General features: G+C 32.5%; 3 protein-coding genes across 4 annotated transcripts in view; 1 reads left to right on the forward strand and 2 right to left on the reverse strand.

The window, feature by feature from the left end:
* The first annotated feature begins 3,727 nt into the window (after window positions 1-3,727).
* Window positions 3,728-10,215, forward strand: LOC111713236 (uncharacterized). 2 transcript variants are annotated; one of them, XM_023488061.1, is made up of 9 exons: window positions 3,728-3,817; window positions 5,300-5,386; window positions 6,410-6,506; window positions 6,659-7,086; window positions 7,226-7,316; window positions 7,955-8,034; window positions 9,157-9,277; window positions 9,571-9,629; window positions 10,019-10,215. In XM_023488061.1, the coding sequence occupies exons 1-9, from the start codon at window positions 3,786-3,788 to the stop codon at window positions 10,149-10,151; spliced, it is 1,128 nt and encodes a 375-aa protein (XP_023343829.1). In that variant the 5' UTR covers window positions 3,728-3,785; the 3' UTR covers window positions 10,152-10,215. The 2 variants fall into 2 exon arrangements, with proteins under 2 accessions (XP_023343829.1, XP_023343830.1); XM_023488062.1 differs by having other exon boundaries at window positions 9,169-9,277.
* A 3,194-nt stretch (window positions 10,216-13,409) lies between these two features.
* LOC111713237 (uncharacterized) lies at window positions 13,410-22,800 on the reverse strand. Its single transcript, XM_023488063.1, has 8 exons — window positions 22,501-22,800; window positions 19,923-20,019; window positions 18,537-18,620; window positions 18,035-18,142; window positions 17,030-17,090; window positions 15,657-15,714; window positions 15,243-15,407; window positions 13,410-14,872 (listed from the first exon to the last, which is right to left on the reverse strand). The coding sequence occupies exons 1-8, from the start codon at window positions 22,515-22,517 to the stop codon at window positions 14,593-14,595; spliced, it is 870 nt and encodes a 289-aa protein (XP_023343831.1). The 5' UTR covers window positions 22,518-22,800; the 3' UTR covers window positions 13,410-14,592.
* A 2,147-nt stretch (window positions 22,801-24,947) lies between these two features.
* The window catches only part of LOC111713229 (SWI/SNF complex subunit SMARCC1), a 12,782-nt gene continuing 10,542 nt past the window's right edge, over window positions 24,948-27,187 (reverse strand). Inside the window, exons 17-19 of the mRNA XM_023488054.1 lie at window positions 27,022-27,172; window positions 26,223-26,407; window positions 24,948-25,363 (exon numbers count right to left, since the gene is read on the reverse strand). Of these exons, the coding sequence (XP_023343822.1) occupies window positions 25,262-25,363; window positions 26,223-26,407; window positions 27,022-27,172 (438 nt within the window). The 3' untranslated portion in view covers window positions 24,948-25,261. The remainder of the gene's footprint in view (window positions 25,364-26,222; window positions 26,408-27,021; window positions 27,173-27,187) is intronic.

Below are 27,187 nucleotides of genomic sequence, written 5' to 3' on the forward strand. Positions count from 1 at the left end.
TGTGGGGGGGTCCAAAAATCTTTCTCTAGGACAGACCCTATTCTTCTTAAATTTTCTGATTTGTCCCCCAATCGTATTAGACCCATTGACGCGGTCCAATTTGATGTGGGACACCCTGTATGATAACTGGACTACAAACAAAGATAGGAAATTTAAGTTTTGTCCATATCTGTCAATTTTTAGCATAAGAGTCTAACAAAGATGATGTAACGATTTAAAGAAACCTGAATATAAATTAAATCCATTTTACATAAAACATAGATTGATCGAATGTTAGTCATTAGATTAGACTCAGCAATAACATGAAAAAATTCCTTACAATTGACTCACTCTATACGTTCTAAACGAACTGTCACTACAATACAATCATGTAAGAGCCCTTGTTGATAAACTATAGCTCACTGATAGATAGATAACTATGTTACTATATGTTGAGATAGATAGAAAGATAAATATAGGTTGAGATAGATAGATAAATGTTAAGGTGGATAGATAGATAGTTGAATAGGCAGTGTACACAGAAACTACCTGAGCCCGAAACTTAAGACAGCGTATCGTATTGAAACCCGGTTTCATTAATGGGATGCAGGCAGTTTATGACGCTAGTTTTGTAGATATCTAATTTTTTGCAAAGATATCTTATTTCATTTGGGTTCTTTGCATGTTTTGCTTTCTGATTTCTTAAATTAAAGTCTACGCAAATGTATAAAGACCCCAAAAAGATATTTTCCTTGGAATTATTAACAGTCTTTTGTATTAAATGATGTTAGCAGCATATGCGGTATCAGGAGGGGGGGTGGCAGTCCATACCCCCCCCCTGAGCTAAGTTAGGGGTGTATCCCCCCTGAAATTTTTACAACGTCATTACTCCGTAGGCTTTTGACCTGGAACAGGATTTGTGACCACCGACAGGTTGGTCAAGCTGGAAAGAATGGTGATGCACCCGCAGAAGCTTGCCTCGAAATTTTGGAGAACAGTTTTTTTATTATCGTAAATTGGAAGAACTGGGAGCATATTTTTTTAATTTTTTTTTATTATGAACAAAAATTCCTTGTTACTTGTAGCCTTCTAATGGTATACTTTATTTTTAACTTTAAAAATAAACATAGAAACTACTTGCAGTCTCCTGCAAGAAAATTAGCATGAATTAAGAAGCATTACTTACTAAATGATCAATATTATAGCAGGAAATAAATAATATTATGATATTTATAATGTTAATGTATTAAGTTCAATCAATTCTTTTTTTATATCGTTAATATTTAAATAAATGAATTATAAATATAAAACAATTCTGTAACTGTAATTTTAGTAGGGTTAGGTTAGGTGGGTAAATAGAACTTTTTAGCAATAAATGGGGGGGGCTGATTTTTTTTATAAGATTAAAGGAGGGGGTAAAATTAATAAAGGGGGGGTAAACAATTTTTTCAGGGGGGCTCAGCCCCACCCCTGGACCAGTGAAATCTATGGGTTTCAGACGGTTAAGGCCCCAGCACCAGGGGCTGAGCCCCCCCCCCTTCCTCCTGTAAATAAAAAAAATGTTAAGCCTTCCCCCTGGACAAATTCCTGAATGCGCCCCTGAATGTAATGTCTGTCAAGTTGTCAACGTTGACTGTGTATAGTGTGCAGGGGCGGATACAGGATTTAAGTGAGGGGGGGGCAAGATTTTTTTAGGAACCCCAAAATTCATAATTAAGAACAAAATATCGCGCCTTTTTTTGACTTTTTAAGTCAAAATTAATGACTAAAGATTAAAAAACTAGATTTTTAACTTTTCACACATTATAGTTTATTCAGACAGATATTTTTCCTGTTTTGCACTAGGGTTTCTTTCCCTTAACCCTATTCCTGCTGGAGGGGATCAATTTGAACCCTCACCCTGTAGTTTTTTTTTTACATATCCTGGTTTTCAAGTTCCCCAGCAGAGATAGGGTTAAGCATGCTATTGAGAAGCTATTCTGAAAATAGCTAATCTGATAGTGTGCAATGTTTGATGAATGCCATTTATAAAGCCGTAGATCGAGATGATCCATGCAAATTAAGATTTAATTTTTTCATATTATTATTTGTATAAAAATTAATTTTACAAGCTTTTATATGTCGTCTTTTTAAAAACAAAATGATGCTGCTAAGTGACATTTCTTTAAAAAATTGTCTTTTAATTATATTTTAAGAATCATCCTTTCAGGGGCTTATACAGAATTTGTCCGCGATTGTAAAATCCAGGTCTGTTTACACTCCACATTTGAGTTACGTCATGTTTAATGGACTATTTAAAGTCATAACTAGAGTCTGAAATTAAGTTGTCTCGACTTATTCCAGATTTTTCTGGTCCATGACTACTTACTAGTCACTGTACTATAGGATAAATTAAGTGATTTGGTTTGAAATTACGCCTACGCAGACCCCTTAAAATTATACACAAAACGCAGAGGTGTAAACAGGGAGCCCCCCCTCCAAAGAATTGAAAACTCTGATTTTCAAGGTGGGTTTAATCAACAGGGGCTAACCCCCCCCCCAGCAAAAATTCCTATTTTACGCCATAGATTACAAATGTATGTACGTAAGAATAAAAACAATATTATTTCAATTATATTCTGACGCTATGGCATTGATTTTTTAATGAAGGATAAAGAATATTTGTTGTTTTGTTGATAAATAGAGATTTGCTCTTGAAACCTAGCAGCACAAGCAGTTGGTCTCCACAACCCTACATGCAGTACACTACATACAGGGTGATCAGCTCCATGTATAGTGTGGTGTACCGCGTGCACGCACAAAACTTTTAAATTTTGAGAATTTGTCTAGCTTTTTATTTAAAAAATATTTTCTGTATTTTATACGGTTTTACGTAAAATTGAGAGAAAAACCTGATATTTAACGCCCTGTAGTGTAAGAGCTTATAGATCTAGAGAGAGATGTTGGTCTCCAGGTCCCTCTCTCAACCGCAGGGAGCTGGGGGTAACCCAGGAGATGGTTGAAACATGCCATCACAGAGCAAATTCTTTTCTCTCCAACTCCAACTCCAAGAGGCCCTTTCTGTTCAGTTTTACACGCAACAAGTTCTTTACAAGTTCTTTACAAGTTCTTTACAAGTTCTTTTGTCAGAGGTGCACTAAGCACTCCCTGCAGGGTGTATAAACAAACATTTGGAAAGCAAAGACAGGAGTAAATGTTGAACCTTCCAAATATCTTCGTTTCGATTGCAGCTAATTCAATCGAATCGAAGATATAGGCTACAGTGAGTTTTGTTGTATATAGTAAGTATACAGACCTATAAATAAAAATAAGCGTCGCATTTTTTGTAGTCTAGATATGCTCATGTGATCTTAGCATTAGAAAAGACCAATCCCTACTTGTTTTATTTACATATCTCAGAATTTGGTTACAGTAATAACCAGAAAACGATGACGACATTATAGCAATACTTAAGAGTATTCGATGTTGATACAAAGCCAATGTTAAGTACCAGACACTAATTAGGAAAAATGGGTTAATTTATACTTTGTACAATTGCTGTGTCTCATGCTCATGATTCTAAAAGACGTATTCTTATTTCAGAGTTTTCTGGTCTTCACTGTACGCCATCAAAAACTTCAAAAACTGATAATGATTATGAACTTTTGCTATTTTGGTTATTTTTTAATACAAAATAAATAAAACACTAGAGTTGTACAGACTTTTTTTCCATATTTTTTTCTCTCAATAATTAGGGTAAACTTTATTTAGAGAAAATGATCTTAGTAGATTGTTTGATAAAATGAGTAATTAGAGAGTCTAAAATCATGAATCTTGGGATTGAAGAGCAAAGCCGTAGGTAAATTATGTACAATCTACATGTACACCCTGAACCAGGGAAAAGAGATCCCAGAGATCTATTAAAGGCTAGAATATGCGATATTGTGTCTAAAAAGGGGAGTAAGGGTTTACAGACTCGTTTGTAATCGGATTTACAAGATTGAGACCATTTTTAAAATCTACGTACAATGTCCGATTCAATGAACCCAATTTTTTGACTTGTAGATCTAAAAATAACAATTTTATAAACTCATAAAGTTTCCAATTGGAGTAAATTTGGTAAAAACAAAACTATAATCTCTATTTCAAACTTGTAAAAGGGTCTAGACAGACTTCAAGATTGGATACAATTTTCGATACTTCCTTTTCAATTTAAGCTTGTATAATCCAAAAATAAGAATATTTTAGGCTCCTACACCCCTAAGCCTCATTCACTTTACGACTTGAGGTCATTAGAAAAATAGCTGCCCTGGACACTGCTGTCTCCCAAAAGGCTATTTTTGGACTAGATTTATGGTCCAAAAATGTCTTGCTACTAATGGTGAACATTTCGAATAGGATCGTAATAAACTGTAATATAAACTAAACTGTAATAAACTGTAATATAAACTAAACTGTAATAAACTGTAATATAAACTAAACTGTAATAAACTGTAATATAAAGTAAACTGTAATAAACTGTAATATAAACTAAACTGTAATAAACTGTAATATAAACTAGACTGTAATAAACTGTTATATAAACTAAACTGTAATAAACTGAAATATAAACTAAACTGTAATAATCTGTAATATAAACTCAACTGTAATAAACTGTAATATAAACTAAACTGTAATAAACTGAAATATAAACTAAGCTGTAATAAACTGTAATATAAACTAAACTGTAATTTAAAGTAAACTGTAATAAACTGTAATATAGACTACACTGTAATAAACTGTAATATAAACTAAACTGTAATAAACTGTAAACTATAAACTAAACTGTAATAAATTGTAATATAAACTAAACTGTAATAAACTGTAATAAACTGTGATATAAACTAAACTGTAATAAACTGTAACCTAACATTGAATACAAAATTGTGAAAACGGAGAGTATCTTTTACTTTTTACTGGCTCCAGTTGGAAACTTTAGGAGCCTCTAACATTATTATTTTCAGATCTACAAGTCTTAAATTCGGCTCATTGAATCGGATAATTGTACGTAGATTTTAAAATGGTCTTAATCTTGAAAATCCGATTACAAACCAATCTTTTGACCCATATTCCCCGTAATTTTAGGGACACCCTGCATATGAGGGTATAATTTTCTGTTTTGTTTGAATAATATATTTATATATTTATAAATAATGCAAATACAATCTGTATGTTTTTAAATTGTTAGATATTACTGGCAAGTTTCAAACATATTTTAAAATTTTAAATAAAAATAATAGTAATAGGAATAGGAATAGATTATCCAGAGACAAAGTTAAAGTAGAAATGATAAATGTTTAAGTTCTCCGATAGTGCTGGAGGATATTGTTCAACCACAAGATAAAATCGCAATCCTGGCTTTAGCTATTCAGAAAGAGCTGTATCCAAGGTAATCAATTTAGTAACTATCGAGAAAAAAAGATTTCATTTTTAAAAGTTTCCTTTTTATTCAGCTGCGTGCAAAATTTATATTCACTCTATTTTAAAATTTGGCAAGTTTCAAACATATATGAATTTTAGATAACAATTAATGTTCCAGCAGGGCTAAATATCGGAAGCAACCTCAAGTTCAAATAACATTTTAAACCTTAACTTGTTTTTTACAAATTCTCAAATTAATTATACTTTTTTAAGTTTTGATCAACCTTTGGTACAGGGTTACCCACAAACGATGAGACTTTAAAGACGACTTGAAACTTTTCAAACATGGCGACCCAAGTTTAGAATAAGTCTTCTGCTTTGAATTTGTTCATAAGCCAGGCTAAGTTGTGTTTACAGTTCTATCAATGCAAGGTTATAATGCAAGAAAAGTTATTTCAGAAGGGTACACATCTTTTGTACTGCAGTGTACTGTCTCTGTGCGGTAATGTAAACACAAGACGGATGTCGAAGCCTGACATGGGATCCATCTTCACATAAAAAATCAATTAAATATTCTGGTCATAGGAAACTATTATGTGGATTATCAAAATTATCAAAATTTAATGCTTTAACCTCCTCGGATACTAAACAAACAGTAATGCATCTATTGTTGTTTACAAATTCCGCCCACAGAGAACTGCTTTCAATATATAAGCAGAGTATACGCAACAGCAATTATCTTTCCTTGCATTAGTACCTTGCATAAATGTAAAAAATGAGGTACGTTTACTTTCAAAATGGTGAACAATTCATTATATTTTGTTTAGGAATACAACGAAGAATAAATTTGATGTCACGATAAAATTCATTATATTTTGTTTAGGAATACAACGAAGAGCAAACTGGATGTCACGATAAAATTCATTATATTTTGTTTAGGAATACAACGAAGAGCAAATTGGATGTCACGATAAAATTCATTATATTTTGTTTAGGAATACAACAAAGAACAAACTGGATGTCACGATAAAATTCATTATATTTTGTTTAGGAATACAACGAAGAACAAACTTGATGTCACGATAAAATTCATTTTTCACTTATGCTGTCTCACCATCACATTCGTCGTCTTTGTTTCAATATTTAAGGTAAAAATATTCGATGATAACCACATTTTTAGTGGGACTGTTAACTTAATTTCAAATGTGGACGAGGTATGTAAGAAACGATGGTAAAGCTTTCTTGGAGGGTCCCTTTATATTAGATTTAGAGGCCCTTTATAAGATTATGAATGTTTTAGAGCTTTGTGTTCACGGACAAGGACGGAAAAACCTTATTCAACCGGGATTCAAAAAGATGTCCGTCACATGCTTCAAAACTGAATGCAGACACTATCAACAAATCAGAAATACTTGAATTAAGCCAGCATGTGGAATATTCCTCCAGTGAACCAGAACACGGGAGGGAAACCTTGATATCCAAGAGTACAAGCGGAATTCAGGTTCTCACAAATGAGTTTACAGAAACGGCTGAACCCAATAAACCTCAAGAAGCAGATACTGAAGATCATGATGAAACTAACAAAGTATTAAACTCTGTTAAAACTGCTGATAAAGGAATACCCAAGGATAGAGAAAATACTACCGTGGAGAAAACATTCAAATCCAAGGAAGGGTTTGTGACTGGCGGGAACGTGGAGGCTAATCAGATTGGAATACAAAATGACAGGAATGTGTATTAATCATTTTACTTTTATTTTTCAAACTTTTCAGCGCTTGAAAAATTCATTTGAATTTTGTTATATCTAGTTTTTTAAGTTTTTTCTTATTTTTTATTTATTAAAATCGATTAATTAAATATTTCCAAGAACCGAGACGGGATCATCTGACGTCCCAAAGGAGAGTGTTGAGGAAGGATTAGAGAACTTGAAACATAAAAATGTTACAGAAAAGAGAAAGGTATGAAATTTCATTTGGCGCTGCCACGGATTCACACAGAATGAGATTTCAGAAAAAATGATTTTTTTCTTCACGTTGCAGCATTTAAATTAGTTTTTGCTGCGTCCTTTATTAATTTGCCAATTGTATATTCAAAAATATTCAAAAATATTACAAAAAAAAACTTTGAAACTTTTAAATTCTTCTTTTAAAAGAGGAACAGATATATTAAAAAAATTATGTTTGTACCTTTTTACCAATCTTTTTTCACCATTTTTGTTCAAGATATTTGAAAAATTTGTGGTATTTTTGTGGCATTTGCCAAACTTTCTGTTGTAAATTGACTGAACTGAATGGTCCAATGAGCGGGGGAAGGCAGGCGGCCACAAGCCACAACATTTTCCCTTCCATGCCACATATTAGCTTTTTGTCTTCCGGTAGCCATGAGCCACAACCGTGTATTGAGTCTTTGAAATAATATAAAATTTCTGAACGAATATTTGCAACATTATGGTGTAACCTTTGATATTTAAAACTTAGATCATTTGAATTATAGTTAAAAATATCTAAGATCTAAGACAACATTGATTTGCAAAGATTTTACTGATTGTAATATGATTTTATAGAAAAAAAAAATGACCTCATGTTGTATTTGTCAGGGTGGTTGTTCCTCTGGAGATGCACACGATTATTTCTCCGGGTTTCTCATCTACGCCGTTGCATATATCTGCATCATCTTGTGAGTTTTTTTATATTTCTATTTTCATGTAATTTCATGTTTGTATTCATATACAGCACTATTATCTCCCTTGAAGGGGCTGATTCATCTGATATAAAGTCCTGTTTTGCCTTCTATAGTCCGTATATGTACTGTACAGCTAGCTTGCAGCTTCAAAGTCGGTCTGGTACGGTAAATGAACTGGAGTTTACAGTTAGAGGGTAAAAACTACCACCAATTACAAAAGATAATAGTTTTTGAGTAATACTTAAAATTGTGCTTTTTTGTATTTCATTATTCAAGTATTTTACAAAACTACAATGGTGGTAGTCTAGTTAGAATTTGTACATGATGCACCTGCAGAAATGATGTAAATATTGTCTATCTATGTATAAAGCTGAAAAAGTTATGAAGTTTAGGAATTTGTGAATTTTAGAAAAACAAAATATGACTTTTTAATCTCAATAAAAGTAGACTTTCTAGTACAGTTTGTTTGTGTACTATTAAAAACCTTATGATCGTTTTGATATTTTTCGAAAACAAATTGGCTTTTGGTGGATGTTTGAGCTAAATTATTGTTATTGGATATCGGGTTGTTGGACGTGAAGATGAGTTGGTTACCCTGGCATCAGACATAGGATGAGGTTTTGATTGGCTAGGAGTTGGCTATGGAGGCCATTCTTCCAATCAGGAGGCTCAGGAGGCTCAGTTTGCGGGGCACATATGGATGCTCTGCACCCCCTCACTATTTAAAATGCTTATAATTTCTTAGTGGCAATAGCACAACTGACCAATTGTTAACTGTAAGTGTGAACTGCTAAACTATTAAATTGTCAACTGGCAATTTGTTAGAAGGCAAAATTGTCAACTGACAAATCCACTGACAAATCAACTGACAAATCAACTGACAAATCAACTGACAAATCAACTGAAAAAATGTCAACTGGTAAAATTGTCAACTGGAACATTGTCAACTGGCAAAGTTTACCTGGCAAAATAGTTACACTGGCAACTAGCCTCTGACAATGTACCTAGCACTGATAATTACACGGTAAGTAGTTCAACGACGGTAGGTAGTTCAGCTCAAATTTAATAAATTCGGTCCTGGGTTTCATAACATTATCAATTCCAATATTTGTTTAGCATGATATTTAGTATGGTGGCTCCTGAGAATAAATCGTATCCTGGTCCTCCGGAGATTAAAAAATGTAATCTTCAACATCATTCTCTCACTAATGGTTGGACTACCACCACAACAATAAAGGTATCTTTGGTGCTTTTTTAAGGGACTAAAAAGGGGAAATTCCGATTCACAACGGTATCCTGTTTTATTTGTTTTATTCTAATAATTTCTTTATTGTTTCTGAAGCAAGAAATGCGCAAGTAACTTTTGTATTGGAACTGCAGAAATGAAAATAAACACCCTGAATTAATCTAATCATACGTACCGACAACTATCAGGATTTTATTTATGGCTCCCTTCTCCCTCACCCTAAAAAATATCAACAGTAAAATCCATGAAATATTGTAAAATATAAACATGAAATTATTGTTCAGATTGACTTGGTGACTGTTCCGGGGCCAATTGGTAAAAACTTCAAACTAATTCAACATGGGTGAGTTCTGTAGGGGTTTTAATACAATCCATAAACCTTTTCTTGTTTTCTTTCTAAAAAAAATCTATCAATTTGGTGAAATGTTTGAGCTGAAGATTAACAAATGGACTGAACTGAAGTTGAATCATTCCTTTTCACGAGGATCCTTATTGGTCCAAAAAATTATGAATTGGATTTAATTAATTGGCTGGTTTATTATATTTGGATTTCCTGTGCGTATCCAATAAACGTCAGAACTTATTCAGAAATCCACCAAAAAAAAAAAAAAAAATCGGCTTTAAACGGAGAAAGGGTAGAGGCTTTAAGTTTTACTCAGGTAAAATTGAACCCCATTTATATATATCAAGCGCCGATCCCCTTTTTGTGAAACTCAATAATTTTGTTTTCAGTGGTAACTCTGAGCTAGAGCCCCGACGTTGTGTTGATGAAGGTGTTCTTCTCTGCATCTGTGAAACCTGTCGATCAAGAAGGTGTCAAACAATGCCGAACCGTGCCACAGGGAGGTCACCATCTCAAGGTTAGTTTATACCCCGGGTTATCCGGCTCTAACTGGATTATCAATTTCAAATTGTGTGTGGAAACTCTATAAACCCTCCCCCCCCCCCCCCCAAGTCTATTAGTTTATGTCCAATTGTTGAATTATGGTCTGAGGAAAGATATTAACCAAAAGAAAGATCAACAAGAATTTAACCTTTTTTATATTTTGTTTTGCCCTTCTTTATCATCTTTGAGTGAAATTTTTTCTTCTTTGTACAATTTAATAAGAGTAAATTTTATAATTGATTCCATTAGAGCCTTGTAAACCTTGTAAAACTCTTAAATCAGGTTTTTTCATAACCAACTATATATAGGATACCCACCTGAAATAAGAAGTGCAAAAATTTTCAGTCTTTTTCACAAACTCAAATTTTTTAATTTCTTTAAATTTTGCAACCTGATTTTTCAAACTTAGATTATTTGATCTAATAGCATGGGAGAAAGGTTTAAATAGAATTCATAATTTGAAATATCTAAAGTCTACGACATTGGGTTGCAAAGAGAAATTAAAAAATCTGATTTTTAAGCAAAGACTTAATTACTTAGCATTAAAAAAAAATTAATATTTAATACGAATACGCCGCTTTTGCTTTTAAGCTAACATGATTATTATACGTTTTTGACTAGAACATCTAATCACTTTTCACTTGATAGTCAAAAGTAAGGTTTGCATCAATTAATAAAAATACCAAGAACATAAGCAAGTACTTGATCCCAAGACTTACAATACAATAGTTTTGTCTTCTGTACATTTCCAACTTTGAGTATACAGTGTTCATGTAAATATGTATATATGTATATAGGGGTGTATGTATGTATGTAAATATGTATATATGTATATAGGGGTGTATGTATGTATGTAAATATGTATAGATGTATATAGGGGTGTATGTATGTATATAAAAATGTATATATGTATACAGGGGGTGTATGTATATAAAAATGTATATACGTATATAGGGGGTGTATGTATATAAAAATGTATATATGTATATAGGGGTGTATGTATGTATATAAAAATGTATATATGTATATAGGGGGTGTAAATCAGGTATTTATGGCCTTCAGCCTACCTACCTACTATCAGGTATTTATGGCCTCCAGCCTACCTACCTACTATCAGGTGTTCATTGTTATCATAAAGTTCAATAAACTATAGAGTAAGAATATATATTTTACAAAATAATTACAATTGATCAGTGAACTTTGCTGTTTTAATTGATCAATCTTTTATTTGCAGGCACTAGAGATGGAATCTATCGTGTGAAAGATAAAACAGATTTACACAATATACAAAATTGTCTTGATGTCGTTTCTTGTTTCATAATATACTCAACTACAGTTTTTTTAGTTTATTTTTATCAGGGATGGAATTTAATGAATTAGAAAGAGGTCACTGAGCTAGACCACCGGTTCAAATCCTGAGATGAGATTTTAAAAGCTTAAACTCGAGTAGAATCTGGTTTTTTCGTCTGCTTAGACCCAAGTAAAGCTCAAGTCAAGACCCGGGTTTTGGATGGCCTTGAGTTTAGTAAAAACCAACCATCTTGGAGTTTTCTCTCTTTAAGGCTCGAGTCTTAAGCAGCTGATGATTGTAAATTTCGTAAAATCTTTTATATTTGTACATTTAAAATCTCGGGAATTATTTGTGGTGTCAAATTTTATTAGATATATAAAATAAACATACTATGAAAATAATTAATACATAAAGTTTGAATTTTCGAAATTTACATCTCCTTCTCACAGCTGATCTGACGGCATTCTGTCTGCTACAGAGAGAAAGCTTGCTAAACAGTCTCTCATTGGTCGAATCAGAACCAATCTTGACTTGGGTTCTATTTAAGCCTGAGTCTGGTTTTTACTCTGAATTATCAATTCAAAGTTAAAGATTAATGAGGATTTGAATTGGAAATTAAGGATTAGAACCGCATCGGGATGTATTTCAGGGACCTCTTCGATTAATTAAATTCGGTCTGAGATCTCTGAAAGCTGACATTTTTTCAGAGACCTTCTAATGTTGTACAGGGTGTCCCAATAAACATTGTAATCAAGTGACCACTTTTATATCGTCTTCGATCCATGTGCATTTTTTCATGAACACAATGATTGCAGTAATTTAGTTTACACATCTCATATCGAAAACGCCTGGTCTTGAGATTTTTTAAAATGTGGTCTACCATTTTTGTATCTTTATAATATGGCAAAATTTGTACAAATTTTTATACTTTCTTTGCCATGCATTAAATATCAGAAATCAAAGTCGTCTCTTAATTCCCATGTTTATTGGGACACTCTGTAGATTAAATCTGCATTTATAAATGTTGTACAACAAAAAATTGCTAATATTTTAGATACTGATCAAATTATTTACGAATCAAATAATTTATCTAATCATTCTCAAGTTTACCAATTAAATTAGAGATAAATGTTATTTATTGTATTTATGTAAATGAATTGATTGTATTTATTTTATGATGGTTTGTAGTTAGACTAACTTTTACACTTTATTTTCCATGCATCAGAAATCAAAGACGACTTTCCCATGTTTATTGGGACACCCTATAGAAATATCTGCCGTGAATCTTTTAATTGTTGAACAAAAATTTGCTGATATTCTAGAATTTCAATACTGATCAAATTATTTACGAATCAAAATAATTTATCTAATTATTCTCAAGTTTACCAATTAAAATAGAGATAAATGTTATTTATTGTATTTATGTAAATAAATTGATTGTATTTCATATTTCTTATTTTTCATATTTTTATTCAAAACTACAAAGCACGAGATAACACAAATAAAAAAAATCACAATTTACTATGTAGATTGGACCCGCAAACCAGAGTAGGTTGTGTAAATTGGTTGGCCCACTATAAACGAATGAGAATTGCAGATAAAAACAATGTACATTGTACATTTTAAACATAAGAATGATGATAAATCAGGAAAAAGGTAAGGAGGAGATGAGGGAGTATAAGGGAAAGGGAGGATACTCAGCGTAAGGGTTGGAACAGATGGTAACATAAGTTATTAGAATCATGTTTATGAACAACAGGGTGAAGAAGATAGTAAAGACTAAGTTTATCCACATGATACACAGTTTTTATTTACAGATATAATTTGCATAACTATCTAAATATATCTTGGCGACTTTTCTTTTAAACGATTTTGCAGATTTAGTTTTTTTCAGCTCTAATTCAATCGAATTCCATATTTTTGGAAATAAAGCAGAGGGAAAACATTCTAGAGTTTTAAAGAGAACCCGTTCAAGTTTATATGATTTTGTTCTATTAGTATTTATTTTATGATGGTTTCTACTTTATTCATGAATAATGCAGTTGATTAAACAGCTAGGACCGGTTATTCTAATATTTTTTATATATCTTCTTATCCTTTCATTCAACATAAAATTAGAAATTGTGTAACTGTGAATGTAACAATTCAAGTCATCCTTCGTTACTAGAGCTAGGGGTAAGCTTGAATCATAACGATATCCTTTAAAGGGAGTGACATGGCGAGACTGGAAGTTGAAAAACACTTAAGGTCTCATTTGTTTCCAATGAGACATTTTTTACGGTGTACAAATATTAAATAGAGCGTAAAGTCGTTTGTAATTTTTCACCAGTTTTTTCAGTCATCAGAAGAAATGTTTTTAACAATTCTTGAATAACCTGGACATATTGACATATTGACATATTGACATATTGACATATTGACATATTGACATATTGACATATTGACTTCTGACAATTTCATTCATAGCCGCCTCTGCAGCCAACATCTGCATATCATTTTTAAAGACAAACCTTTTCTAAAATAAACAATTGTAGGTGAAGACAAAGATATTATTTTAACAGATGAAGGCTTAAAGGGTACCTCTGTGAATTGAGCCTGCACCTAGCTTAAAATAGAGTCTCACTTAACAAGATTATTTAATTCCTTTTCTCACAACAATTTTAAAAGGAATTGAAATCCGGACATTAAGTGTTTTGATAGTTTGCACGACTCAGATATACAGATGTTACAGCAACTAGTATTTTGTCAAAATCAGACATTTTAAAAATCTTTTGATAATAGTCTGATATACAGTGTTGCCCATAAAGAAAAGAAAAAAGTTGCACTAATGGTTCCCTGTGGCAGCTCTTTCTTTCTTCGAGAAATCACTATTTTCGATTTAGAAAACCAAGCCCTGAGCCCGTTCTCTCCATAAAAATGTATAAACAGTACTTTGGAGGACGATAGTTTGGCCGCCAGATGTCTTCCGCTAAATTCGTATCTGATAGATAGATAATTCATACGACCACAATTGAGAGACGTTATGTGGTCGACCACTGCAATGTTAGAAGAAATGGCCTCATAAAGTTTAAGTGTTGTCTACGATATAAAATAAACTGTCTTTTATATCAATATTTCTAGATTCAATATTCATTCTTGAGTCAAAATATTGGCAATAGTGATGGCAATGATAACAGCTGTGGCAAAAAGAGAAATTGCCGAGGTAACTAGAGCAACCAGGGGCAGTATACAGCTAGTTGTCAATATTTTACTTCCAAGTGGTTTATTCTCACTTCCGGGTTTAGTATCAACCTGTCTGCTCAAGGGAACGTCCTGTTCTTGTCTCTCTTTTCTAAAGATTGTTGCCGAAGGAGATTGTTCTTGTTGAAGAAGGTCTTTGACAGGAAAGTAAAAAGGTCTCTTTGTTGATCTAAAATAAGTAAATTTGAAAATAAAATTTGGAAAATAAATGAATTATTAAAACATACGTGAAATATGAGCTTGTTGTCGTTGTTGTTGTTGTTGTTGTTGTTGTTGTTGTTGTTGTTGGTTTGGTCGTGGTTAATGTAAATGTTGTGGTTGTTGATATCGTTGACGTTGTTGTCATTGTTGTTAATGATGTTGTGGCGGATATGGTTGTTTCGGTCGTTGTCACTGTTGTTGATGTGGTTGTTGTAGTCGTTGAGGTTGTTGTTTTTGTGGTTAATAATGTTGTGGTTGTTGGGATTGTGTTTGATATTGTTTTTGGTGATGTGCTTGAAGATATTGTTGTTGTTGTTGGTGTTGTATTGTCTTCCAACCTTCTATTAGAAGTTGTTGATTTATCTGATAATGTTTCTGCTGTAGATGTTGTTGATGTTGTTGATGTTGTTGATACTGTTGATGCTGTTAATGTTGTTGATGTTGTGTTCACCAGAGTTTGAAATGGAAGACTTTCATCTTTGCTGAAGTTAAAATTCAGACTTCTAAAAACAGAATTAAATTTAGAAGAAAACAGATGACAATTATGCATGGATTAATGATCTATAACGTACAGAGCGTCCCATATCTTTAATCGAATAATCCCCAAGATTTAACGCCAAAATAAGCACATTTAACTCAAAAAACCTATTTTTTTGGCATGCTAATTTTTTCATTTGCCTTATGCAATTTTTGAAAATGATTCATTTTTTAAAAATTGATAAAACAAGCACTTGTAAGAATGTTTGTTTTACCTTACTGTATACTGAACAGGTTCTTGTACTACTGTAGGCTCACATCGCAAGTACAGTACTGCATTTAAAGGAAATATAAACATTGATAGAATGGTATGTCCGATTAACAAGGGTCCGCTTAAAACCTTTATCTGATCAAGTACGAAAAAGATATCCATGTTTTTATTTGCAAAAACTAACTATTTTTATTTGTGGTTCCTCTAAGTGACTTGCGCATTTTTTGCTTTTATAGAATTTAAAAAAATTGTAGAAATTATCAAAATTAAACAATTTTTAAGCAAGAAAAACGACGATATATATATTAGGAATTTAGGGGTACCGATGTAAATAAGGTAAGCACCTCTTAAAATTGAGATTCAATGAAAATTACAATGATAGTTTCTTTTAAAGTTCAATTAAATTCAATAAACCATGAGGCTGAGATTTGAAAATCATGAATCCTAGTTAAACAGTTTAAGAACCGGGCATAAGTGTCAACTCAAGTACTTGACAACCTATTTGGTTAAACCCAGTTTAAGAACCGGGCATAAGCTAAACTCAGTTTTAGTTAAAACCAAGATAATGTATGTTTGTTAAAAATAAAAATTCAAATCAAAATCTTATGTGTTACGTGAATAAAATCGAAAAATATCATATTGTTAAGATTATTCAAAAATATTAGAATCAAATGATGTTTAATTGTGTTTAAAACAAGCTTCAAATTACAAATATTATAGCATAAAAAGCATGATATAAAAGTACAGGGTTACCCACAAAGGATGAGACTCGACGACCTTGAAATCTTTTGGACTAAATATCTGAAGGTTGAATTAGGTTACTGTCTGAAATATATTCTGTTATAAGGTTTATTAGATGATTTAGCAAAGAAAGAAAAAAGATCATACTGGTTGTCTCCCAGCTGGGGAATAGTTTAAAATGTCTTCTTCCATAATATGTTAAGTAGTTTGAGATAATAATCAAAATATTATATGGTAGTCATATTATAATTTTTTTCAAAGTAAAATATCTTTGAGTAAAATTTTTTTAACGAAATAAACTGCAAAAAATTTTAATAAAACATCATTTGATAGAAAACATTCAAAACAATTCCCCAATTGTCATGTTTTATGGGACACCCTGTACCTGTAAGGGAACCATTAATGTATAAGAAAAGGATAAACAGATTTTGTTCAGTCGTCTCTTAAGGTTTATCCTTTGTAGGTAACCCTGTAGTTTAAACTAGAAATTCAGAATTGGATAGGAAAATTCTTAAACAGGTAAATGCAAAAAAACCAATTCTCTAAAAAACATTCTCATGAAATGAAACCTTAACATTTAAGCGCTAAAAATATAAAAAGGTGACCCTGTAAATAGTTTTGGTATTTATCTTTTACCTATTGAACAAACAAGAGCAATCAGCACCAGAATAGAACACAGGTAGTAATGGAAGTTTTTCTAAATAACTTTCTCGTTTAGAAACCATTCGTTGAACAATATCGTACAATTTGTTTTTACTTTTTAGATTCTCTAATTTTAAATAAATTCAATACGTATATTATATTATTAAATTGTATTCATATTTTATCATTTCATATAGTAAAAGATTTAACCAATTAAACAATTTAACCGAAAATTTTATTTGCTAATAAGATTCTGCATCATCCTTAAAGTAAATGAACACATAAAAGCGCACCAAAACTGTAAAAAAAATTGTTGTGTCTAATATATACCTTGAGATATGATGAGCAGGAAGGTTCTAGTTCCTCTGGTTTACTCCTGGAGAATATATACCTTGAGATATGAAGAGCAGGAAGGTTCTAGTTCCTGTGGTTTACTCCTGGAGTATATATACCTTGAGATATGATGAGCAGGAAGGTTCTAGTTCCTCTGGTTTACTCCTGGAGAGTATATACCTTAAGATATGATGAGCAGGAAGGTTCTAGTTCCTGGATTACTCCTGGTGTATATATACCTTGAGATAGGATGAGCAGGAAGGTTCTAGTTCCTCTGGTTTACTCCTGGAGAATATATACCTTGAGATGTGATGAGCAGGAAGGTTCTAGTTCCTCTGGTTTACTCCTGGTGTATATATACCTTGAGATAGGATGAGCAGGAAAGTTCTTGTTCCTATGGTTTACTCCTGGAGAATATATACCTTACGATATGATGAGCAGGAAGGTTCTAGTTCCTCTAGTTTACTCTTGGAGTATATGTACCTTGAGATATGATGAGCAGGAAGGTTCTAGTTCCTCTGGGTTACTCTTGATGTATATATACCTTGAGATATGATGAGCAGGAAGGTTCTAGTTCCTGTGGTTTACTCCTGGAGAGTATATACCTTGAGATATGATGAGCAGGAAGGTTCTAGTTTCTCTGGTTTACTCCTGGAGTATATATACCTTGAGATATGAAGAGCAGGAAGGTTCTAGCTCCTCTGGTTTACTCCCAACCTCATGTCTTAATCTTCTATCTTGTCTTGGTAATGGTACTCCAGGCAAGTCACTTGGCTACAAAAAGAAATAATACTGAAAGTTAAATATTGAAGTTTGTTGAAGGGAACTGTAAGTGCTATTCAAGTGACCCTCCATGCAAGGATTGGAATGCCCGATCAACAACGGTGCGCTTAAAACCTGATTGATAATATGGAATAAATTGTTGTTTTTTCTAGATTTTAAAGCTTTTAATTCTGTTCTGATATTTCTGCCATATTGTCCTGTAGTATGAAATGCCCATATAACTTTCGGAAAGAACCCACAATTAAACTATAAACATTGATTTTTAATTCATACTTGATCATATTAAGCTTTTAAGGATACCGTTGTGAATTAGGCATTGTCATATTTGCGCTGAGGGTGTATTAAAAATACGCTAACAATCCCTTTAATTATTTGTATTTAATACCTGAACTGCATTCTTGGCCCATCTGTTGTAATTGACACCGTTTATTTCAACTGTATTCCATCTCTGTGGTTTATCTGGTACTTTCTGAACATTTTCTCATTTAAACGTATTTTCCATTAAGATATTGATACCATTAAAAGAGTGCAAGAATGTCTTGTTCTGAACTCTACCCTTTACAGTTTACACCTTTGTCTGATCATCAACGGTATAGAGTCAAAGGTTTTAAGGGTATCGCTGTGAGTCGGACATGCCACTCTTCAAATTGAGGGTTACTGAGAATTAAACCTAGTCCCTGGAAAGACTTTAATCAATATATCTAGTTTTAAGCATAAACAGTAGCCATGGGAAAGAAAAGTTGATGTTTACGAGAATTATAAACTTCCAAGCTAATTCAATATCCTGTGTCCGAATTTAATGAATTTAAGCCGCGTCTCAAATCCCCCCAAAACCGGTTTCAATTGAGCGCCAGCTTAAATCTTGAAAAATTCAATATAAATTTAAATAGAACCACCAAAATTTGAACTCTGGCTTAAATCTAACCCACGGCTCAAATTCTTTAAATTCGGCCTGTGGGAAAATTTCTAGTTTTGATAATTAAGTTAAATAAAACAAAATAAATTAATTAAACTCATTCTGTTTAGTTTTTACAAGGTTTGGTTCTTACAAAAGACTTCCGAACTGAAAACTTTAGAATGGCGGAAATCGAGATTAATGCGTGATCCGCTCTTTTTCATAATATCGAGACTAATCTAATCTTGTACTCGTATCCTGAAAAGTGTATAAAATTCAACCAATCAGAGTCGCGTATATGAAGCCGATAAATTTGAAATTATGCGCAGAAATGGGAGGAAGTCTCTAATTTAGAATAACCGGTTTTTGCTTTTTCACTACTATATCCAAGAAAGAACGGTTTAAGAAGAAAATCAAAAATGTGTACATTGGATACTCAGAATAAGTAATCGGGATTTAGGATATCTCATTCTAAAGTTTTCAGCTCAGAATAAATAAAATAAATAAATAAAAATTAAATAATTAAATAACGTTAGTTAATAACCTTATGAACAAAATCTGCTAAAATGGCAAATTTGATGGCAAACTTTTAAATTTGATGGCAAACTTTTAATTTGATGGCAAACTTTTAAATTTGATGGCAAACTTTTAAATTTGATGGCAAACTTTTTAATTTGATGGCAAACTTTTTAATTGCGTCTTCACTATATACAGTTCTAAAAGACCCTCGATTGATAGAGTGGCATGTACAATTCACAACGGTTTATAGTCACTAACATTTAAACGTATGTTTGTGTACTGTTGTAGGAGGTTTAACAAAGTATGCAAATAATCCATCAAAATATGTTAAAGTTAAACGAAATTCACTCTGTTTACCTCATTCTCATCATAATTGATTTCAACCTCTGAGAATGATTTGATCAAATTTGATTTCATCATAGAAATTTCTAGAGCACGCTCGAACTCATCCTGCCTATACAAATGTTGTTTAATTAGGTAAGATTGTCTGGATGAGTTCCAATGTACGGAAAATGTCTTCTTCAGAACAATGGACAATTAAAATCCTCATATGACGTAACTATGAGTATCAGCTTTTTTACAGCTGACCACGCACATCTGACCCTTTAGTAAAAGTAAATTCAACCTAATGTCTCACCGCGTCAACCTTGTTGCACCGGCTAGTCCTATTGAGTGTCTGTCTGCCTTATTTACCCAATGTCCGGGCGATACAGTTCACACTGGGAACGGAAAGGTTGACCCGGCTCGGAGGAAATTCAAATGTATTACGATTGCCTGTGTGACAGGCAGATAAAATCCTTCCCCTCTCTAACTAATAATGTTGTCCCTTCAGCTTTCGCAAATAAGCAGGTTCGTCATATGAGTATTTTGAGTGTTCATTGGTATAAATACGACATTTTCCTTACATTAAGACTATGGAGTAATTGTATCTAACCTTAATAAACAACCTTCAATTTAAAATTTCAAATTTCAAATTAGCAAAAATTAAATCATTATCATTTTCATTAGTATGTCACAAAAAGCCAGCCTTTCCGAATCAATCTTAACTACAGAAAACGCACTGTATTTCTGTCTTCTCTACCTAGGGTTTAAGCCAGGTCTATTCAACGCGAGATTTTACACTTACCTAACTATTTATTTAAAAACATAAGGTTACAGTTAAAAAAGGGTGACCGGCGTGACGGGCACCCAACTAGGACATGTATATATATATATTTACAAGGTTCATGAACGATAAAGTTAATCTTTTATTTGGTTACGAAATATGCTTAAAATGATGATAATAGCTTTATGAAGGAATATAGATAAGATATCAGGTTTCTCTGATATAGTACTCGGGGATATTTATTACAAAAGTAGCCTTAGAGGGCGCTTCGCGCCCATCTTCTAAATTAATTGTGAACATGTTCTCTTTGTGTACATCGTAAAACAAAACAAAAATAATTCGCGGATTTTCACAAAAAAATTTCGTGGATTTTCAAAATTTTCAAAAATTTAATGAAGATCGAATTTTGATGGAGACAAATATTTGAAATTTTGATCATTCATAAACCTTCCCTGTGGTCACGTGATGTCCCACAAAAAATTTGGGCCCGATCGGTTCAGCCGTTTTGACGTTTATTGGATACAAACAAACAAGCAGACAAACAGACAGACAAGCCAAATTTATATATAGAAGGGGGGAGGGGAGGAGGAGTGTTGAAAACTGACTTTAAACAACGGTATTTTTCAACAACTCCGGCCTAAAACTAAATAAAACAAATATTATTCTGCAAAAGTACTAAAATCAAACGCTTTTCTCAAGTCCAAATTTGATAAATACAGCATTATATTCCTTCTCTTCGTCTCCCACCTATCCAGTCCATTTTTAGTTTTTTCTTCTTCTTATTTTTATTATTATTATTATTCATTTCATTTGATCTTTTTTATCTTTGGTCTTTTTTTCTGATTCTTATGTTTATTCTTACATTGTTATCATTAACCATATCATTATGCTTTTAGGGACTGCAGTAAAGGAAAAATGAAAGGGGGTGTAGGATGAAACCTGAGCATCTCTGGCGTTGAATGATACATATAAAACAACTATCTATATTTTTACATATAGTCCGTATTACGTAACCATAACTTCAGCCAATGGCAGTGCAGTATCGTTGTCACGTAATATAGATGGAAACACGTGACCAGTATATTGCACTCCTATTGGCTGAAGTTCTGGTGACGTAATAGGGACTTTACGGACTATATGTAATAATTTTATCAATTATATCAATTGAAAATGTAAAAAAAAATATATAATAGGAGCGCACCTGAGATTCTCAGGCTCCTGTGGGATATCGTCGTTTTCAGATTGGTTGCGTATTATACTTGAATATGATCTGTTTAATACTACAACTTTTATACAAAATTGTATATATATGGATTTTCGTAGAAATTTGACACAGTTTTATATCAATTTCTCGAGACAGGAACATCAGATAGTTGTCTTATATGTATCATTCAACTCCGGAGATTCTCAGGTTTTAGCCTATACCCCCCTTTCATTTTTCATTTACAGTCAGTCCCATTATATATGAATTGATATGAGTATCAAAAGATGCTACTCGGTTTCCAAATTTTTAAAAATTTGTTAATTTTAACCTTAAAATTAGCTTTTTTGATATTCTGACAAATATCTTTAAAAAAACATGGAGCTTTAATTTTTTTAAATTTCAATGTTTCTGAACCCAGTGTTTCAGGACGGATATTTTTATATCCATCCTGTTCTATTTTGAAACATTTTTTCTGGTCGCTAACATTATTAATTTAATCGACACAAAAAAAAGAAAAAATCTGAATGAGTTTTCATTATACATGAAAATTAAGATGGATTTGAGAATTTTTATCAAAAAGTGCTTTATAGGCATAGTTTTGCAATTATTATTAATATTATTAACACTTGACATTTCCATACATTATTTGACTTTCATGTCAGCGATCGTTCAGAGACATGAACCATCTTTTTGTTGAACACAAAATGTAATATTCATCACAATTTTTTGTTGTTGTTATTGTTGAATTGTATAAACTGTTTAAATGTTCTTGCGTGGAATGACTGTATAACAAGGAATGATGGTTTTGATAAAACTGTAAATAATGTGTGAATGGTCTACGGGTTGGTAATATTATTGTTTATAAATCACCAAGAAACCAGGAAATCTAGGCGGGGATATACTGGATACAACGTTAATATTTAATATCAAACATTAACACTCACACACACAATAGGACATTTTATGTTTTCTGACAGAAAGGTATTTAATGATATTTAAAGGGGCTGTATAATATTTAAAGGTATTTAATGATATTTAAAGGGACTGTATAATGTTTAAAGGTATCTAATGATATTGAAAGGGACTGTATAATGTTTAAAGGTATTTAATGATATTTAAAAGGACTGTATAATATTTAGAGGTATTTAATGATATTTAAAGGGACTGTATAATATTTAAAGGTATTTAATGATATTTAAAGGGACTGTGTAATGTTTAAAGGTATTTAATGATATTTAAAGGGACTGTATAATATTTAAAGGTATTTAATGATATTTAAAGGGACTGTATAATGTTTAAAGGTATTCACATTTCCTTCCACTTAAAGAATTACACAAACCCGTTTGGTTTTAAAGAGAAACTGCAATTAAAAATGATTAGATTGCATATACAAAAACAAGGATATCTCCGTCATTTAGAGGGATCATTTTGAATCTGGCATGACAATGTTTAAATAGAGGTTCACTTGGGCTGGGGCGTATACAGGATTTATTTTAGGCAAAGGCTACTGTCCAGAATTATAACTGTTGTATATCTGTATGTGATGGTTTTGAAAGTTTATTAAACATGCTTATTTGTTGATCAATTTATTTAATACTGGGGAATGAAAAGTACAGGGGCGTACGGGGGGGGGGCTGGCAACCTAGCCCCCCCCCATGTAGCAGAAGATTCTAACAAATTGCCAGTTTTCTTTCAGGTTTACTGTTGTACTTTACAGAATTCTCCTGATACTGAACGATTTTAAAAAGAGAACAGTTGAGTGGTATCTCAATCTTACAGTGTTTTGGCTTCCTGGATCCGGATCTGCAAAAATATGCGGATCCGGATCCAAGGGGTAAAATATCAACCAAAAACTGCAAAAAAAACTTTAACTCCTAAACCCCAAATCTGAACTTTAAAGAAAGAGAGATTATAAAAATTTCTTCATTTCTGAATGGTTCATCATGTTTTAGGATAAAAATTTGCGAAAAAAAATAAAACAAAAAATTTGAAAATTATTTTTTGTTAAAAAAAATCAGTAAAACAGGAATGAAATGACCTGGATCCGGTTCCATTTTTTTCCAATGCGGATCCAGGATCCGGATCCGCATCAAAATTACAGGTGTGACACTTTCAGAATCAAATTGATAAAATGCATAAATAAAAGTACAGATAAACCTTTAAAATCATGAAAATTTATGTCTTTCTGTGTATGTATATTTGTGTCCTTAAAATTTACATCCTGAGAAGTGAATTTTCGATTCACTATCTTAAACTGGTATTCAAATTACACCTTTTCCTATATATTTCATTTCTTTTTGGTGTAAGTTTTAATAAAATCAAACTGTCAAAATTTTAAGTATTTCTTCTGATAATAAGTAAACAATATCGAAAATATTACACAATATTCCAATATACTGGGAATTATGAGACCACTTGAAATTTCTATTTCCGATAGGTGATACAAACAAAGATTGTATCGACATAAAGACTAATGAGCTTTTGAAAATGTGGTCCGCCTTCTTTGTCGAAGATATTAAACATTTAATTGTTGGTCAAAATATTAGAATCTGGACAGATTTCTCAACATCTCAGTTAATTTTGAAGGTGCAAATATAGTAAACCACACTTTAGAATACTAAAGATATCGACTTGAAAACAAAGAGAAAAGAGCAAGTGAAAATGGCAATTTTCGCAGATTATCTTGGACAACAAAAATGAAAAAAAAAACCTGTTTGGATATACGTTTCAGATTTTGCCCATTCAGATTTCAGATTTTGCTCGTTCAGATTTCAGATATACGTTTCAGATTTTGCCCATTCAGATTTCAGATTTCATATATACGTTTCAGATTTTGCCCATTCAGATTTCAAATTTATCGTTCAGATTTCATATAAACGTTTCAGATTTTGCTCGTTCAGATTTCAGATATACGTTTCAGATTTTGCTCGTTCAGATTTCAGATATACGTTTCAGATTTTGCCCGTTCAGATTTCAGAAGTCCCATATAACTTTATAAGTAGAAATTGAGTTCTGGCTTGGTAACCTTTATTTAACCAATACGATGAATGAGATGATACCATTGAAAACTTTAAATATAAATGAGAATTTATTTGAACGTCTGATTACTTTACACATGATTTGACAGTGAATATATTTGAAGAAAAAAGCATGATTACATAAAAAAAAAACACGGTAAATATGTTTAAAAAACTGAACAGCAAACTAATGCACTTAAAAAATTGTTTAATATGGTTTTGCAAACTTTTAGTTTTAAGAATATTAATGTAAGAAGATCGAATAATGTTCGTTGTACAATTTTAAGGGTCCAGTATATACACATTACACATCGTACATAAATAATTACTGATTGGCTGCTTTTTAAAGCTGCAAATGCGTGGTTAGAATCTACGAGCTGATTGGCTGCTCTTTATTCAGCTGTGTTTGTGCAGTGGTTCGTGCTCGAAATTCAGCTGCGCGCAATTGCTCCAAATGAAATTGCTGACGCTCCTAAACAAAAGAAACAATTATTTTTACAGTCAACGAAGAATTTTCGAGGAAAAAATAGAAATACTATTGGACAAGGAATCTAAGAGAAGCTCTCATAACTATGTCAACAAATAATGTGTACTGCACTTTTTGGTAAGATGTAAACAAACAGGCTGCTCAGACTGAGCTTTGATTGTTGTTTATTTTCCTCCAGTCAACTTCATATGTAAACAAAAAATCTAAAAGATTGCTTTCATTACTACAATGCAAAATTTAGAGGACTCTGGCAGAAATTGTAAGCCATGTTCTATATCTATATAGTAGTAAACTCTAGTCTGTTTCGTTGTCCGACCATATATCAGAAACCCCTTGACTGATTTTGCCTGAAATTTTGATTGGGGAACTTGGGAGAACCACGCAAATGTTTTAAAAACTTTGAAGTTGAGAGGGTTGACTTTTATAGGGAAATCTCGAGGCAAAGCTGGGTTCCCAAAATAGTATCGTATACGTATATATATTAGGTAGTAATATTTGCAAGTTTTTCTGTTTGCATGTCTGTGTCTGTCCGATCATATCTCAGGGACTCCTAGACCGATTTGCCTCAAATTATGATTGGGGAAACTCAGTAAAACTATGGGAATGCTCTTAGTTTGATTTAAAGGTTCTAACTTGAGTGGGTTGACTAATAGGGAAAACTTATTTCCAGGTCAAGCCTGGTTCACAAGCCAAGAATAAAATTTTGAATTATATTACTCTAAATTAGAATAGCTTGGAGCAATATTAAAAACCAAATGAAACAAGATACCCAACATTATTTAAGGGGTAAAATAAAAAAAATAAAAGTGACTTTAATAGTCAGTTGTGTTAAATTATACAATACCTGAATGAGCTGCTGTCTCTGGTACTCTAAGGCCTCCCTCTCCCTGTCCATGATGGTCTCTAACTCCTCGAAGTGTCGGAGCTTGATCTCAAGTTTCTTCATCTGTGTCTCGACAAGAAGAGCGACAAGAGATTTGATCTTACGCTCTTCTACTGCAGCCAGGTGCTTAGCCTGGAGAGTATATACTATATAAGTGTATATAGGTTAGATGGGGTCAAAGGTGTTTCTATTTTCTTGAAGTCATTACCCCCCCCCCTCTCTTGAAATACACCCCCCAGGTGGAGGTGGGCTCCTTACTATAGGTTTTGGGTAAAATAAATAGATTTGAAAATAAATGTATTTTCGAGAAGTAGCAAAAAGATGAATCTCATTTTTCGTTTTTATCCCCCAGGACAGGGTTGGCATTAAAAAACCCAGCCCAAAACAACCCGCCCAAAAAACCTAAAAAACCCACCTGTAAGTGAAATTTCTTGGGTTTTTTTTTTATTAGACTTTTTCTTATTAGTGCCCTTATTTCACTCTTTGATTAACTCTTCAAAAAATAAGGTTAACTATCAACTGTTTTCATTTTTAGGGAGTTTACAGCAATAAAACTGACACTTATATTCTTTTCTTATGAGTTTTCAATAGGTTGCGATAGAATAAGGATACAAAATCCCTTTATCATTCTACTGAATTGGGGAATAAACATGATGTTTAGAGGAACTACATAAATAAACTTTTGGCTACAAAGGATTTTTTGTATTAAAAATGTACACACCACTGAGCAGCGCTCGGTCCATTAATTGACTTGACTAACCTGCAGCACTAAATGGGATAGGTTGGTATGCCAGGGGACCAAGGGCTCCACCTCCACTCTCTGGATCCTCGAGGTAGGGATCTTCTATAGGTAGACGGAGGAAATGTAGAATACATTCGTCCTGGGTTCGACTGCCAACATGTTCACAAACCTAAACAAGAAAATA

This window comes from Eurytemora carolleeae, unplaced genomic scaffold (genome assembly GCF_000591075.1).
Source record: "Eurytemora carolleeae unplaced genomic scaffold, Eaff_2.0 scaffold1059, whole genome shotgun sequence".
Lineage (NCBI taxonomy): Eukaryota > Metazoa > Arthropoda > Copepoda > Calanoida > Temoridae > Eurytemora > Eurytemora carolleeae.